Source organism: Mastacembelus armatus, chromosome 16, assembly GCF_900324485.2.
Source record: "Mastacembelus armatus chromosome 16, fMasArm1.2, whole genome shotgun sequence".
Lineage (NCBI taxonomy): Eukaryota > Metazoa > Chordata > Actinopteri > Synbranchiformes > Mastacembelidae > Mastacembelus > Mastacembelus armatus.
In genome coordinates, this window is record NC_046648.1 from 13,564,194 (window position 1) to 13,582,921 (window position 18,728).

The following is an 18,728-nucleotide window of genomic DNA, read 5'->3' on the forward strand; positions in this document are numbered from 1 at the left end:
ACTTGTGCTTGAGTTACCAACAGGAGTTAAGGACTGAAGGTGAAAGATGAATTTTTAATGAGACATACAAGAAGTGCTGAAAAAAAATTTACCTTTTTGATGTCCTTGTTCTTCTTCACTGTCCACAGACCATCTGACAGCTTGTCAAAATACTTCCTGGCTTTAGGAGCTGCATCTAGCATGTGACTGGGTGGAACTCCTAGAACCTCCACAATCTTATTCATCTGGTCAACCTTCACACACAGACACACAGACACACTTTTTACACTATTCGTATCATGTACATAGTTGTACATCGCAAAGCTGCTGCTGTAAATACATGTCATTATTGTAACTAGAACACAGTTCAGAAGACACTGTATGAGACACACTGTGTGTGATCATTCACATGTACAAACCCTCTGACTATTTGAAGAAGTCTTGTCTGAACATATGTGCTCTCAGGAATGAGAAGAGGCAAGAGAAGTGATATCGCCTATACAACAAACTATGGCCTACATGTTAAATAAATCATAATATTAACATTATTGGATAAGGTTGCCTTATTTATCTCATATTGTTATGGTGGTTGTTGTTTTTACCTCATTTGAACCACTGAAGAGAGGCTCTCCTGTGTGCATTTCCACGAGGATGCATCCCAGAGACCACATATCAATGGCCAGGTCATATGGCATTCCCAACAAAACCTCAGGAGAGCGGTAAAACCTGCTCTGGATGTATTGATAGATCTGAGAAGAGAATGAGAAGAAAGTAAAGACCAGTTTAGAGACTCAACAAATTAATGTAAAGAAGAACAGGGGTACAACTAACAATTTTTCTAATTATAATGTGTTGAGTCCGTAAAACATCAGAAAATAATAATAAAGCTTGTTTTAAGATCCAGTGGTACAATGTGACATCTTCATGTCTTGTTCTGTCTGACTGACTATCCAAAACAACAACATATTCACATTCTATTAAGCACAAAGAAAAGCAGCAAATCCTCATATTTGAGGAGCTAGAAATAATTCTAGCTGCTTATCTGTTGATCAACTTCATTAAGCTTCATTGACAAATTCTCACACTTTTATAACTTGGCATCCTGATGCAGCCCTCTCTGGCCCACATCAACTAAATACTATCCCATCTATCTTCTCCTGAGTGAGTTGTTCCACTGATTGTTGCATTTCAACCATTCTTACTCTGCTTGCTTGTTATTGTTAGCCACAAGCATCGTTTCACTGGATCCCTAAGATAGAGAAGGTCCCCCAGAGTGACTCTTCGGGAAATCCTGTGCAGCCTCCTTCCCATGGGAAATGGTCATTTGAGAATGAATGCTTACTACAGTGGGTACGGAAAGTATTCAGACCCCTTTAAATTTTTCACTCTTTGTGTCATTGCAGCTATTTGCCAAAATCAAAAAAGTTCATTTTATTTGTCATTAATGTACACTCAGCACCCAATCTTGACAGAACAAAAACAGAAATGTAGAAATTTTTGCAAATTTATTAAAAAAGAAAAACTGAAATGTCACATGGTCATAAGTATTCAGACCCTGTGCTCAGTATTGAGTAGAAGCACCCTTTTGAGCTAGTACAGCCATGAGACGTCTTGGGAATGATGCAACACGTTTTTCACACCTGGATTTGGGGATCCTCTGCCATTCTTCCTTGCAGATCCTCTCCAATTCTGTTAGGTTGGGTGGTGAACGTTGGTGGACAGCCATTTTCAGGTCTCACCAGAGATGCTCAATTGGGTTTAGGTCAGGGCTCTGTCTGGGCCAGTCAAGAACGGTCACAGAGTTGTTCCGAAGCCACTCCTTTATTTTAGCTGTGTGCTTAGGGTCATTGCCCTGTTGAAAGGTGAACCGTCTGAGGTCCTGAGCACTCTGGAAGAGGTTTTCTTCCAGGATAACTCTGTACTTGGCCGCATTCATCTTTCCTTCAATTGCAACCAGTCGTCATGTCCCTGCAGCTGTAGGGATTGTATTGGGCAGGTGATGAGCAGTGCCTGGTTTTCTCCACACATACCGCTTAGAATTAATGCCAACAAGTTCAATCTTGGTCTCATCAGACCAGAGAATCTTATTTCTCATAGTCTGGGAGTCCTTCATGTGGTTTTTAGCAAACTCTATGCAGGCTTTCATGTGTCTTGCACTGAGGAGAGGCTTCCATCGGGCCACTCTGCCATAAAGCCCCGACTGGTGGAGGGCTGCAGTGATAGTTGACTTTGTGGAACTTTCTCCCATCTCCCTACTGCATCTCTGGAGCTCAGCCACAGTGATCTTTGGGTTCTTCTTTACCTCTCTCACCAAGGCTCTTCTCCCACGATTGCTCAGTTTGGCTGGACGGCCAGGTCTAGGAAGAGTTCTGGTCGTCCCAAACTTTTTCCATTTGAGGATTATGGAGGCCACTGTGCTCTTAGGAACCTTGAGTGCTGCAGAAATTCTTTTGTAACCTTGGCCAGATCTGTGCCTTGCAACAGTTCTGTCTCTGAGCTCCTTGGGTAGTTCCTTCGACCTCATGATTCTCATTTGCTCTGACATGCACTGTGAGCTGTAAGGTCTTATATAGACAGGTGTGTGCCTTTCCTAATCAAGTCCAATCAGTTTAATTAAACACAGCTGGACTCCAATGAAGGAGCAGAACCATCTCAAGGAGGATCAGAAGAAATGGACAGCATGTGAGTTAAATATGAGTGTCACTGCAAAGGGTCTGAATACTTATGACCATGTGATATTTCAGTTTTTCTTTTTTAATAAATTTGCAAAACTTTCTACATTTCCGGTTTTTTCTGTCAAGATGGGGTGCTGAGTTTATTAATGAGAAATAAAATGAACTTTTTTGATTTTGGCAAATGGCTGCAATGACACAAAGAGTGAAAAATTTAAAGGGGTCTGAATACTTTCCGTACCCACTGTAGTTCTGGAGTTTTCTTTCATGGGCTTTCTCCATCTTCTCATCCACTCTCCAGGCCTGCAGTCACCTTTATAAAGATCTGGTCATGCCTCTATTCAAGAAATTAAACTTTCAAATTACTCTATACTATCATGTCCTGGCAGGTGAGCTAGGAACCCGGCTGGGGGATCACTTGACTCTGCTTGCACTTTCTGAGGCTCCACAGTAGTAGTAGTAGTTGTTCCACATTTGAGCCTTGCAGGGGTGGCAGCTGGCTGCTGGTTTGTTCTCCTAGGCATGCCTGAGATTTTCCTGCGTTCTTTGGATGTCTTGTCGGGTTTTTGGTGTTCTGTTTTTTTGCTGTTCTTTTCTGTGTCTTGCCTACAGCTTGTTGGACTAGCCTAGTTGCCTAGTTGCCTAGGTGCTTGTGTTTTTCCCTGGCAGCTCTGGCTTCTGAAATTGGTGCCTCAGATTCTGCCTCTGAAATCCCCTGCCTAACAAACAGAGTGCCAATCTGGTCTCAAACCAGGTTTTCTGGCAGCGTCTTCTCCTCACTAGCGCCACTCCTGCCTGCACCCAATCTGGCAGCTCTTTAACTTTAACATTTATTCATCACAAAGGTTAAGATATGTGCATTGTTGAACTAATTAGGAATGGTGTTGTTTACTATATTCTGATATAATTATCGTATAAAGAGTGCTATGTAGTGTGTTGAGTTTGATTTACTTCAAAGGCTAGTGGCTTTTGTAAATGGTAATTGACTTGTATTATTTATCTACAAAAGATTTGTGTCTTGCATAATGTTAATAGAAATCAACAATGGTTAGTTTTATAGACCTATTAGTGTATAAACAAACTGCTTACAATGCAATTGCACTGGAAAGCAATGTTGCCATAACCATCTACTCTAGAGAGTCTTCTGTTGTGTTCTTGTTCAAAATAACAGACTGGAACATAATAAATACTCCCAGGCCTAGATACCAACCAGCAATAAGAAAAAAGTCACTACAATAAATACCTATGCTGTTGTCTCATAATTTTAAGATCAGAGAATTGCTGATTCTATGAAGTCTCTAGGTGTCTTTTAACAATTGGGTGTAGGCTTTTTAAATTAGGTCTCATTTTCAACCTGCCCGCAGGATAGAGTTGGTAGGATTGGGGTTTAACATAACCACTGTGATACATTACCACATTCCTTGCAGTCCACCTCAATTGAAGTATTTTTACAATCACCATAACCAATTGTGTGGACACATCATTCCAGCCCTACTGCTCACCCTCTGTCCGAGCTGGCAGGAGGAACCAAAGTCAACAATCTTGATGGCAGATCTTTTGGGGTTACACAGCAGTATATTCTCTGGTTTCAAGTCGCAGTGGATAATTGACAGCTCGGGTGTGGCCAGGAATAATAATGCTGTGGATAAAAATAAAGATGTTATTTTTTATTATCTGGAATATCTTCTACCCTGGTTACATTTAGTGTAGACTATGACTTAAACCAGCTTTTGTGTTGGTGGGTGACAGATTATATTTATATCCTATTTAAAGATGGTGCACATCTTGATATATCAAATGCTTGTTGAAATTCTAGCAACAATAAAACTGCATTTATGTGCTTGTTATGTATTAGGTCCTATTCTTATTTTCCTACATCATATATTTCCATAATTATTAAACTATGTCCATAGGCATTTGACTTGCAATGCTTTTTCTTTTCTGATTTGATGATGTACTAAAACAGCATGCATTAGTCGTTTGGTCATTTTGGTATAAAACTCCAAAGCAAGCTAAAAATAATGTGTTTCCACACACCCACCTGTACAGAGCTGCTGTGCAAATTTTCTGGTGAGGTTGAGGGAGACTCCTCTGAAGTTTGTGTTCCTCAGCAGATCATACAGGTTGTAGCTCAACAACTCGAACACCAAACAGAGATGATTCCTAAACATAAAGTGACGCTTCAGGTGTACTGCACAGAGACAGATTGACAGACAGATGCACACAGAGACAGATGGGAGACAAAAAAGTAAATTAACACAAACAATGAAACAAGAATCAGAATTAGGCAAAATTAATATAATTCCCTGCCTATTTTCTGTGAAAAGCCCACACGTTTGAGTTGGATTTGAGATGCCTGAGTTAACCAATGTCAAGTTAAAGGTCTTTTTTTATTAAAATGTTTTAAAAACATTTTCTCAGTTTAAATATTTGATATGTTTTCTATGTTCTATTGTGAGTAAAATTTGAAATTGGTGTTGTAAACCTTTGCTATTAGTAGCAGTGGTGAACAATATTTGGTTAGTTTGAAATAGACAATTGTTATCCTGTGAGCAGTGTGCAATATTCAAGGTTCATGGCTATCATCTTATTAGCAGAGTAATGCTAATTCCTCTTTTCATCTTACATGAAAAGGATGACTTCAACAAAGATATACGGTGGGGGCACTTGGAAGTTTCTTTGGTTTATCAGGTGGGCACAATCTTGCTATTTGAGTACAAAACACCTACAGCAGGCTTGATGACAGATCTCAGCATCCTTGTGCTCCACAAGATCCACTTCATTCTACCCCATCTCCCCTCTACTGAGTGAGGTTCCAGTGTTCGTCACATTTTAACCATAGTCAGCTGAATGCTGACTCTGCTTGTTGGTGATGTTAGCCACGAGTTTCTTCAAGCTCCAGGATAGAAAAGCCTCTCCAGAGTCACATCCCTTGAAATCTTTTGCAGCCTATGTCCATCATGAAATTCTATTCCACCCCACCGCCTACTGGCATTTGAGAATGAATGCATGGTACTTCCCAGATGTTCTTTTTTTTTTTCAAGTATACTGGTGACAACAGAGCCATCTCCATGACAAACTGAGTAAACCCGCTGACGAAGATTGTAAAATGCACTTGAAAAGTCACCCTTGAATTAAGATTTTGTCTTTATCAAACTTCTTTTGCAATGGTTCGGAATGAACGTCCACACTTATTAGTGTATTATTTAATGTAGCAGTTCAGTGAGTTGCTGAACTTCCTTCCAGAAAATTTCATAGTTAAATATCAGAGGTTAAATGCAAATTCATTTTGTGCTGTTTTCTCTTCATTTTAGCTGTGGTGGTAATTAATATAGGTACAGTGTGTTTAACAATACAGGGATATCTGACACCATGAATTCTTGAGAGCAAAAATAGAAGCTCTATTTTTGATTTTCTTTAAATTTAAGACATCCAAGCAATTCCAATTGTACTGGGAGCTCTAATTTGACCAATGTGACTGCCATCTGGTCACATCCATTAAGGTCTGCATAGACTAGCCATCAAATCTGTGTACACATTTGTGAATGCATAATATAGCAGTACAGTATGCACAGAGCTACATTTGTGAGGTTGTACATGTATTATCAGACTCATGCACTTAGTTATTTGTGTGTATGTGTTGGCCATCTTACCTATGTAATATTTCATCTCAGTGTCATGCTTGTTCATGAGCTCCAGCAGGCGTAGTTCAATCTGTGCCTGGTTTAGAAATGCCTTTTTGTTCTTAATGATCTTAATGGCAACCCATTCCTGCTCATGGTGATCATAGGCCTTCACCACCTGTAGACAGACATTAACAGATGTTGACATTACATACCATGGTAGAAACATATGCTTGGAGTTTTTAAAAACATCATTAGACAGGTGATGTCTCAGCACCTGATATCTCAATTTATCAGAATGTTGGTTTGGCTTTTGTATATAGTTCTATTTGCTGATATAATGGGTACTGGACTAGTTTTAGATTTGGCCATTATATTCATCTGGGAGGAAAGTTATCTAGATTACTATTACTAGTTTACTATTTATTTTCTAGATGAAATATAATTTTCATTCAATGTCATATAAATAACATTTGCTTCTTTTTATTAGTGATCATTTTGCTGTGGCTAATCAATTAACATTGTTTTCCAGGCCTCCACCTCCCCTACAAGTGTCTTAATATCTTGGAAGTTACGTTTCCTTGTTCTTTTCTCACCTGTTACCATTATTAACTATAACAAAAGTACAATTGCATGCAGGTCTCATTAATGTGCTTATTAGCATTTTGGATGTGCTTTGCATTGAGTATTTAAGATTAAAAATGGCCATATACAGGGCATAATAGGCTAATTCACGTGTGCATAATTCCAAGTGATCTATAATTTATAAAGGGAACATAGAGTACCGGTGTGTGTAAGCACAGCTTAACAAATTAATATTTTTTGGCTTTTAGACACACACTTTTAGTAAGGATCTTATGCACAGGTTTAAAGATGAGACGCTAGTCCCTTATGTTGCTTAGCATTTGGCTGTGTCCATGCAAAGGCCCTTTTCTTTTTGATTCGCTTCTTTTCTGCTCCTCCTTTACCTTTCTGAATGCCATGATGATCATCCAGGAATAAGTGGGTATAGATAATAAATGGATGGATAATCATCCATTTTACCAGTGTTCTGTTGATTTGCGCTGTCTTGTCGAGTAATACCATCGTATTTCCAATTTGAGTTGTGCATTTCCAATAAAGGAATACCTCCACAGTATGACAATTTTGTGTCTTTTATTATAAATAGGGGTTCACTCCAGGTACACTGTCAGAGTATGGGGAGCATGTTTTGATCCTCTTATTATTAACATAGGGGTAGTGTATTTCCATAGACCACTATCCTCTATCATGCTCCCAGTACATAATCACTCTACATTACACCAATTCTCACTTTATGTACACTGTCAGATGACTGATAAATAATCAACAGAACCAGAATATATAGCCCTTAATGAGAATTTACATATTGATAAAGACTAAGCAGAGAGTTTCATGAAAAAAAAAACGAGTTTAAAATGAAGTTACATGCAAAAAAATAATAAAACATTATTAAATAAAAATCCCATGTTTTCTAAAGTTATTGTTTACACAGCTAACATCTTTTTCTTCAGAAATTTCAGTTGCTGGTGGTACACTGACTCAATGTCAATCATAATTCCTCTTATGCTGGGAGACAACCTACCCTGAAATAGGAGGTATAAAGGTCCCTCCAAACAGTGTTCTACGAGCTATGACTGGCCTGAGTTCCTGCACTGTGGACACACAAAAAGGGGGTACCTCCTTCACCAGTTCAAAGAACTATGAAAAACGTCCTCCAGTCCAAAAAATGCTTTATAGCATGCGTAGAGTGTGTCCCAATAAGAGCAACTAATAGGATCCTTATAAATGTTAGAAAATCGGCTAATAAACCTCAATATGGCTCCAGATAAAATCACAAGTTTTACATTTCTGTGTGCGGATTAAACAAATGACAATGTGTTAATTACTGAGCTTTAGAGCTACTAGTAGGTTACTTTTGAACTTTTCCATTCGTAATGGTAAAATAGTCTATCCACATCCTGACTGCATTTCACTTATTGAAACATAATAAATATGTGTAATTTCTAAAATACTGAACTATTCCTTTAAGAAACAGATTTTTAAATTGTTACTGTTCAAAGGAGCTATCTGAGATACAAACATAAAATGCAATTTGGCATCATTTTTTGCAAACACAACTGTTTTTGTCTATTGATTAATTCAGACAGTAATATCTATAAAATGGTGTAAAATCAGACCCATTGCTACATCCAAATTCAAAGTGGGGCCCATCGATATCAACGGGCAGACACAGCTTGCTAATGATTAGTCGTTGCGTACAGCATGTTGAGATTTCAAATGTTTTTATAACAATGTTTCAGGAACAAGAGATAGTTTTGTTATTTTTACATAAAACTTGCTATGTAAAAATTATTTTAAAATGACAAGAAAGTAGATGGACGTATACTGCATATATGAGATGGAAGGGCCCAGCAATTAATTTGGATGGGCATAGTTGCCCGAAGCCCACCCACAACGACAAGCGTGTGTAAAATGTTAACTTAGTGTTTATACTGACATTTCCTTTGTCAACCTCACCTGTCCAAAAGAGCCCTTCCCAATCAATGAGTCTATCTCATAGCGGTCCAGCCACTTTTCTCCATTTTTTACAATGTAGTCATAGTTGTCGTCATCATAGCCATCATTGTAGACTTTTCTCTCCTTCTTGGTGCTGCTGTCCTCTGGAGGGACCTGCTGGGCCCGCCTCTTCTTCTTAGTATAGTAAACCTATGGATGACACCAGAGTTTAGGTTCCCAGATCTGCTTCATGGTACATCTCAAAAACCAACTCCAAATAACCTGTATACCAACAGCTGTGATTATTTCATTATTCTTAGAGCAGTTACATCAATACAGGCTGAGCAGGTCCTTCCAGCCCTTCTGTTACATAGAATGTAGGCTTTTGTCTCTTTTTAAACTAAATGCAACCTTTTATTAGTATAAATGCTTGTGATCCTGCTTCTTGACTGATTTCTCTGGTGTGTGTGTTAAAAATTGAGTGAATTTTCCCTTTGAACTAATCATTTCTAAGTTCACCCAGCCAAGAATATTTTTATATAGAATTAATATGTTTGTGAGTCTGCAGTTTTAGTTTAACCTCAAGTAAAGTATACTTGTTTGCTGTTTTATTGTTTGAGGAAGCATCAATACTGAATAGGACTTACTTTCTAGTAGCAGAAAGTACAATACACCCCTGCTTCCATCCCCAGGCCAAAATGATTAACCCTTGGTGACTGCCTTACTGACAGACAAGAATGCAAAACATCTGATGCAGATAACAGAAAAAAAGCATTGAAAACCTGGAAAAGTTATTAAAACAAGGAAAGTCAAAAGACAGTGTATATGTCTGTGTGTTATATCCTCTCAGGTGTCATACCTCATTGATGTGCTTGTAAGTTTTGATGAGGTCAACAGACAGTTTCCTCAGAGGGGCACTGGCAGGGTCTCTGAAACTCGGGGGAATCCTCCGTTGGAGTATGGTCATATCAGACAGCACCTAACAGAGAACAGCAACACTTTATATACTCACGTTTAAATTACCACATAAGAATGTAGAAACAAGAAGGTGGGGCGTGATTGTGTGGCACAAAATGTAAGCACTATCTTACCATAGACATATAGGTTAATATTTATACTTAAAAGGGGTATTTATTTTGTCCATATTGTATATATAAGTGAGGCTAGGCTAAAAACTACATAATAATACAACACACTTAACACACAAAGTACTGCTGTATAAGATGATCCCTGTAAGATGATTAAGTTAACCCTCAGGGGTCGACGAATGCGGCGGCGCGTTTTGACGCATCTTCTCCTGATAACGCCGAAACAAACTTAAATTACTCCGTCAATTTTGATCGTACAGATAAAAGAAATATATCATTCAAATCTGTAAAGGGTCTAGTTTTAGGTGGATACCATCATAATAACAACAAAATGCTGTGCTTTTGTTAAATAAAGAAAACTGACAGGGTGCGCTCTCTGTCTTTTCTGTCTCTGTCATCTCTTTTCACAGACACGTAAATAAAACAACCAGAATCTCAGCGAAAAACTGGCTCATAAAAATAAGAAACATGACTAGAAAGCTTGAAATGTTTTCTTTGAAATGGAACTATTCAAGTCGAAAACAAATCATCACTTTTTATTTAATCCGTATGAACGTAAGGAGAAGTACGTTTTCTCCTGTCTCACCTCATTACGATCCTGCCTTGTACTCTGTTCACTGTTAACATGTAAATAATCTCAGGTGAACCAGGTAAATATGTGTATGGCCCCAAGAAATGACATAAAACGTCAAACTTTATCATAGAATTTACTCACTTTTTCTGCGCGTTTGAATGATGGCGCATTACGCATGTGAAGAAGCGCTTCTTATATTCCACGCAGAGACAAATACTTTAGCTTGTCCTCAGAGTAAAAACACTGATTTTAACTCAAATGACGAACGTTTGTCTCCGCATTGTATTGTATTGTGCTGCACTAATCCCCTCTCAGCTACACTGACAAAGGCTCATTATGTGATGACTTTCACATCATTGTGAAGTAAACACTTTAGCCTACAACATGCAGGTCTCCAAAGTCTTGTGAACCATTGTTCTGTATGTGTTTTATGGTCTTATTTGAGTGACTAAAAAAAATTGTAGTTTTTCACTTTTTGTTTTATTAAAGGTGAAGTGTGAAGAATAGCTGTGCTTTGAAGCGCAGTATTTTTTTTTTTCCTTTTACCACCACTGGATGAGAGGCCAGACACAATGGACAGATTGCTAGACTCTTAGATGTGTGACAAAAAGAAACAATCATGCTCATATTCATACCTATGGGCAGTTCATATTTACCAATTAACGTAACCTGCATGTGTTTGGACTGTGGAGAGAAGGCGCAGCACCAGGAGAAAACCCACAGATATAGAGAACTTGCAAACTCCACACAGAAAGGCCAAGGTTGGTTGAGTTTGAACCCAAATGTAAGACGGACTTAAAACTGCCACTGTTCCCACTAGCTTTAACCCTCAGGGGTCGACGCACGTGCCGGCACGTTTTGACGCATCTTTTCCTGATAAGGCCGAAACAAACTTAAATTACTCCGTCAATTCTGATTGTACAGATAAAAGAAGTATATAATTCAAATCTGTAAAGGGTCTAGTTTTAGTGGTATACCATCATAATAACAACAAAACGCCATTTCTCTTCACAGACGCGTAAATAAAACAACCAGAATCTCAGCGAATACTTGCCTCATAAAAATAAGAATTATATGGCTAGAAAGCTTGAAATGTTTTCTTTTAAGTGAAACAATTCAAGTCGAAAACAAATCATCACTTTTTATTTAATCCGTATGACCGTAAGGAGAAGTCCGATTTTCATGTCTCACCTCATTACAGGTAATGCGGTCCCGCCTTGTACACTGTCCACTGTTCACATGTAAATAATCTCAGGCGAACCAGGTAAATATGTGCACACCCCCGAGAAATGACATAGCGCACATATATAACGTATATAGTGTACATATATACACCGACAAGATGGCGACCGACAAGATGGCGATCGACACAACCAGCCAGGCTCCTACAACGCCACCATCACCAAGAGCAACAACAACAACGCCAACACTACCTGACAATACCAACTCGGACAATGCCAATCTACTACTCCATCTAGCAAACAATGAAATCACCAAATTAAAGCAGGAAATACGCCGCCTCTCTCACGATCTCCAACAGAAAGACTCCATACTGACTAGCTTCAGGGACGTTGCCCTCGAGCAGTCGAGGAAGATCTCCACACTTACCTTCACTCTCCAGGACACTGCCCCATGGGACCCGTCAACCTGTCCTCGACCCTCCTCCTCTTCTACACCATGTCTTCGGTCCTCCTGGACCGAGGTTGCGGTTCGTGGGCGGAAAAGATATCACCACGGGTCTCCGCGTCCCTCTCTAGACCTCTCCAATCCATTTGCACCTCTGTCTTCTGCCACCCCGGACCTACATACGGCCTCATCCGCTAACCACGTACCGGATCGTTCCGCTCCGGTTTCCCAACAACCCCCGTCACCCGCCAATGTCGTTCAGCGCCGTCACCTGCTCTCGCTCCCCTCTGACGACACCCGCCGCCCCCGCCTTAGTCCAAGTGCTCCTCGCGGAGCCCGTTGCCACGGCGGAAAACAGTCTCCATCCCGCTCAGCTACTACATCAGTGCGCCGTAGGATCCTTCGCGAGGCCGTGCTCAGGCACACTCACGGGCTCCCTAGCTACGGACCAACCGAACTGCCGCCTCCATCTTCCACCTCAGCACCCGATGTCACCGCCCCGCCTCCCCGCCAGTCAGCAAGACGACACGACTCAAACGGCCAACTACTGGCGTCTTCTCCACGCCCCCTTTTCCCCCCAACCACGTTAATCATCGGAGACTCAATTATAAGGAATGTACGCTTTTTCAACGCCACTACTCACTGTCTCCCTGGAGCTATGGCCTCTGACATCTTGGCCATGCTTCCTGGATTACTGCCAACACTTCCGTCTTCCATCTCTAGAGTGATTGTTCATATTGGAACTTGTGACACGTCACTCCACCGGTCTGAACTGACTAAAAAGGATTTTATCTCTCTCCTCCACCTCCTAAGCAACTGTGGTAAGACTATTTTCATGTCTGGTCCCATCCCCACGTTTGGAAGAGGCTCTGGCCGCTTCAGTAGAATCCTCAGTCTCAACACTTGGATCAAGTCTGTCTCCCTGTCCTACAATCTCCAATTCATCGACAACTTCAACCTCTTCTGGAACCGACCTGCCTTCTTTGCAGGAGATGGTCTGCATCCTAACCGCCTGGGCTCCCATATACTTTCCACCAACATTCAACATGCAGTTCACTGTACCCCACACACTAACACTGGACAATCTGTCCATTCTGTCCCACATGCCTGACTATCTGACTCCATACTACCAATCCCCTCCATCTGGTCATCCTCCCGACCTCAGCCTAGAAAATCAGGTATACGCCAGATCAACCACTCTGTACTAGCTAACATCCCCAGAAACATGGACTCGACACCTTTCCACAACACTCATTTTGGGATTCTTAACGTTCGTTCCCTCTCTCAAAAAGCATCCCTCATCTTTGACATTATTCTTAAACACAATCTCGACATCCTGTGCTTAACTGAAACCTGGCAGCAGCCCAACGACTTCACTGAACTTAATCAATCTATTCCTCCTGGCTTCACATATCTCACCCATCCACGCCTCTCGGGACGCGGTGGCGGCCTCGCCATACTGTACAACCTTAAATACAAAATATCCATCCACCCCACTATCACCTTCCAGTCCTTTGAAGCTCTCATAGCACGTATTCATGGTCACACACCAACCTTCTTGGCCACTATCTACCGCCCACCAAAACCTAACCCGACCTTCTTGGACGAACTGTCTGACCTCTTAGCTGACCTCATCTCTCTGTCAGCCAACATAATTCTTCTTGGTGATTTTAACATCCACTTCGACAATCCCAACAACACCGCTACAAAAGACCTAATTTCCTGTCTGGACAGCTTTGGGCTCCAACAATACATCACCTCCCCAACACATTCTCTAGGCCACACCCTCGACTTAGTCTGCTGCTCTGGCGTCACAGTTCAGTCATGTTCTACCCTCGACACCTTCTTCTCCGACCACAAACTAGTCTGCTTTAACTCCAAACTACCTCTCTTCAAAACCCACCTCTCCCGCACCATCACCTTCCGTAACTTAAAGAACATCGACCTCCCCTCCTTCACTGCTGCTCTCAACAACCTTTCATGTACTAATTACACACCGTCCCTCTCCAACATGTTATCCAATTTCAACTGTGAGCTACGAAATCTACTCAACACCTTCGCCCCACTCAAAACTAGATCTGTATCCTTTACGCACTCTGCTCCATGGTACACACCCGAACTCCGCCTCCTCAAAACCCAAGCCCGTCGCCTTGAACGTCTCTTCAAAAAAACCGGTTCATCCACCCACAAGGACTTATACCTAAACCACATACTGAAGTACAAGCAAACCATTACTCAAACAAAATCTGACTTCTATGCCTCGCTTATTGTATCCGCCTCTGGCTCCACGCGTTCCCTCTTCTCCACTGTCAAAAATTTATTGGGCCCTCCCGATACTCCTCTCTTCCCTTCACTCTCCACCACCTTGTGCAATAACTTCCTGGATTTCTTCTCATCAAAAATCGAAAATATACACCAGCAATTTCCCCCCCATCTGTGACACTGCGAACTGCCTCCACTGTACCCTTCCCTCTCTACCAGTATCCTCCCTGCTTTCGAGTTTTATCATTCCACCCACCACGGTTATCTCTTCCCTGATCCTCAAATCCAAACCCTCAACCTGCAAACTTGACCCCCTACCAACCAACCTCGTCAAGCTCTGTCTCCCCTCTCTCCTTCCTCATCTTACCCACATTATTCACACTTCCCTCAGTTCTGGCATCGTACCCCCATCACTCAAGACAGCCATCATCTCACCAATTCTAAAAAAACCTGGTCTCGATCCTGCCGACCTTAACAACTTCCGCCCTATCTCCAATCTCCCGTTCCTCTCCAAAATCCTGGAAAAAGTTGTTCACCACCAGGTCCATACCCACCTTTCCGCCAATAGCCTATACGAACACTTTCAATCTGGTTTCCGCCAACTTCACAGCACTGAAACTGCCCTGGTCAAAATCACCAACGACCTCCTAGTAGCCGCAGACTCTGGCCTTGTCTCCATCCTCATCCTCCTTGACCTAACTGCAGCTTTTGACACCATCTCACACAATATTCTCCTCCATCGCCTTGCTTCCATCGGCATAGCCGGCTCGGTCCTCTCATGGTTCACCTCCTACCTATCTGACCGCACCCAGTCCGTCCATCTCCAGAACTTCCACTCCCAGCCCTCTACTGTCAGTTGTGGCGTGCCTCAGGGCTCTGTCCTGGGGCCCCTCCTCTTTATTATTTATCTCCTTCCTCTCGGAAATATCCTTAGGCAACATAACATCAATTTCCACTGTTATGCAGACGACACCCAGCTCTACCTCTCTGCTGCTCCATCTTCTACCCTCCCCCCTCCCTCCCTCCTTACATGCTTACATAATATCAAATCCTGGTTCACCCATAACTTTTTGAAACTCAACCCTGACAAAACTGAAATTCTCCTCGTGGGCACCAGATCCACCCTTTCTAAAACCAGCACCTTCTCCATTCAAATTGACAACAATACTGTCCCCCCTTCCCCCCAAGTTAAAAGCCTGGGTGTCATCCTAGACGGTACTCTCTCCTTCACTCAGCATATCAATACCACTACCCGGTCGGCCTACTCCCATCTCCGTAACATAAACCGCATCCGTTCCTCACTCACCACCGATAGCACGGCAATACTCATTAACGCCTTTGTCACCTCTCGTTTGGATTACTGTAACTCACTCCTCACTGGTCTACCTCTCAAATCACTTCGCAAACTTCAACTTGTCCAGAACTCTGCTGCCCGAATCATCACCAGAACTCCATCCTCACATCATATCACCCCTGTCCTTAAACAACTTCACTGGCTCCCTGTGTCCTTCCGTATAAACTATAAAATCCTCCTTCTCACCTACAAAGCCCTCCACTCTATTGCCCCACCATACATCACTGAACTACTTCATATCTATTCTCCGCCTCGTCCTCTCCGCTCATCCAGTTCCACTCTCCTCTGCACCCCTACAGCGCGCCTGGCCACCATGGGCGCTAGATCCTTCAGCCACACTGCGCCCCGCCTTTGGAACATTCTCCCTCATCGCATCCGGTCGTCTCCGGACTTATCAACTTTTAAATCATCACTCAAAACATATCTGTTCCGTATAGCGTTTTCCACCTAACTCTCTTAACTTCTCAAAGCAGCCCGTGATGTCCTACCACCCTCTGCCTATTTCATATTGTCTCATACTGTTTCATATTTGTTGTTCTGTCATCTGGGTTTCTGTATTTCAATTTACTTTTACTGTACTTCGCCCACTTCCTAGATAATCCACGCTTTTGCCTTTACATTCTCTCCCGCCGTTTATGTATTCTTGTTACTGTTGTTTTAATGCACTCTATGTATATCATGCTGTATGCTTCCTTTTCTATCTGTAAGGTGACCTTGAGACTTTGAAAGGCGCCATGAAATAAAATGTATTATTATTATTATTATTATAAAACATCAAACTTCATCATAGAATTTACTCACTTTTCCTGCGCATTTGGATGATGGCGCGTCACGGACGTGAAGAAGCGCTTCTTGTATTCCACACAGAGACAAATAGTTTAGCTTGTCCTCAGAGTAAAAACACTGATTTTAACTCAAATGAGGATCGTTTGGCTCCTCATTGTGTTGTATTGTGCTGCACTAATCCGGCCCATCTACATTGACTGAAAGGCTCATTATGCGCGTCTTTGTCTGGTCGTTCAGTGCGTCTTTTGTCTTCTCAGGTAAATCACATGACTATTCGTCCTCAGACACACCCTCTTGCATATGGCCTTTCTGGACAAAAAGTGTCTTAGAAAATTTAAATCGGTGTATTCTTTACTGTGAATGTGTCAACAAGATGACATTCACAGCTCTCTGAAGTAAACACTTTAGCCTACAACATGCAGGTCTGATATTTGGATATCCATCATCTACTGCTTGTTCGGCAATCCAGGGTATGATACTGGCCAGGCGATGGGGTACACTCTGAACAGCACAACACAGAGAGAGAGAGAGGCACTCACAATTATAGCTACAGAGAATTTAGCGTCAAAATTTAACCTAATTCCAACCTCTATGTCTTTAGACTGTGGAAGAATATATTAATACAATTTAACTTGAGTTCCCTTGACACATGAAACTGACTGAATCTATTTGCCAGTGACTTTAGTTTCCAAACTAGTGTATGTGTTTTCAGCAAGCATTTACCAAACACATATTCTGCAATGCAGAAAAAAAATAAGTACTGTTCATCTCAAATCACATAGAAAGTCCCTAAATTTAAAAAAAATGTTCAATTACAAATCTTTCCTACAACTTTTAGTCAAATGTATAACAAACAAAATAAGAATTTGTCCCATTCACCACAGGACTGCATGATTCTGGATAAACTACGAATAATTGTTTTAAATCTGTATAACCAATTACACAATAGAAACGTTATAGTTAATATATGTACAGTACTGTGTAAAAGTTTAAGGCACTAAAATCAGTATTACTACTAACTACTAATCAGTATTTGCAGCACTCTTTGCCCTTAAACTAGCAGCAGTTCTCTTTGGTTTGACCTGCACACAGTATCTCCTGGTACTTTGCAGCACCTTGGAAAAGCTGCTGCAGTTCTGTAGATTTAGGCTGTCCCAGTGTCTTCGGTCTCTTCATATGATCCTAGACTGACTCCAGACTCTTGGTTCTTCTTGCCTCTGAAAACAATCCTTCATGAACGTTAATAGGTTCTTTATGGGCTTTTTGTCCTTAACAATACTAAATGACAGGAGACAGCAGGCAGAAAGCACTTCCACAACAGATTAGTGTTTTGTGAATTTAAGATTCATGTATGCTTAAAGAAAATATCCCTTCCAAGTGATACAGATATAACAGGTAACGAGAAATTTCTGAACTAATTATCAAAACTGTGGGAAAGTGAAAAACGCAGTGACTGTATGTGGATGTGTATGCAATGTTCATGTGCATAATGTGCAGGTGTTGTCTGCAGTCAATGGTGCTGTCACCCGTCACAAATATTTTTTGCCTGTGCAATGTATGTGCAGAGGAAGTGGTGTTAGAATCATCTAAGTGGTTGCCAAGTGGCAAGTATTTTTATTAGTATCTCCTGTGTTATGATTAAACAGTCAGCACACTGAAGAATGGCTGTTGCCCGAAACAATTGTGCTTCATTAACACTCTGGGGTCTAAGGGTGTTTTGGGGCCCTGGACAAGTTTTGACATGCCCTGACATTTGTGCTTTTTTCAGTGTCTTTTAAACATATTAATGGCTAAAGTCTCATAACACTGTAATCAGCACAAACTGGGCTACAATAATATGTGAGCAGCAAGTTTATACATGATTGTGATTTGTGAAAACAGCGTTTATGCATGGTTAGTGAAAAACTAAAATAAGGCCATAAAACACATGCAGAACATTTTTTCACAAGACTTTTGAGAACTGCATCTTGTAGCCTAGAGTGTTTGCTTCAAAATTATGCGAAAATCATCTTGTTCACCCATTCACAGGAAACAATACACTGATTTAAATTTTCTAAGATGCTTTTTGTTTAGAAAAGACATATGCAAGTAGGTGTGCCTGATCATGAATAATCATGTGATTTACCTGAGAAGACAAAGACTCGCATTATGAGCTGCATAATGAGCCTTCAGTCAGGAATGTGGCTGAGAGGGAATTACTGCAATGCAATGCCAATGCAAATGTTTGTCATCTGAGTCGCGTTATTC

General features: G+C 41.2%; 1 protein-coding gene across 3 annotated transcripts in view; it reads right to left on the reverse strand.

Annotated features, from left to right (window-relative positions):
- dyrk1b (dual-specificity tyrosine-(Y)-phosphorylation regulated kinase 1B) overlaps nucleotides 1–18,728 on the reverse strand; it is a 79,026-nt gene that overhangs the window by 11,552 nt on the left and 48,746 nt on the right. For 2 of the 3 annotated variants that reach the window (XM_026293724.2, XM_026293723.2), the window contains exons 3-9: nucleotides 9,651–9,770; nucleotides 8,813–9,001; nucleotides 6,305–6,452; nucleotides 4,693–4,842; nucleotides 4,154–4,290; nucleotides 582–728; nucleotides 93–233 (exon numbers count right to left, since the gene is read on the reverse strand). In XM_026293724.2, coding sequence (XP_026149509.1) covers nucleotides 93–233; nucleotides 582–728; nucleotides 4,154–4,290; nucleotides 4,693–4,842; nucleotides 6,305–6,452; nucleotides 8,813–9,001; nucleotides 9,651–9,770 — 1,032 coding nt within the window. The remainder of the gene's footprint in view (nucleotides 1–92; nucleotides 234–581; nucleotides 729–4,153; nucleotides 4,291–4,692; nucleotides 4,843–6,304; nucleotides 6,453–8,812; nucleotides 9,002–9,650; nucleotides 9,771–18,728) is intronic. The other variant, XM_026293725.2, reaches the window with a different exon arrangement.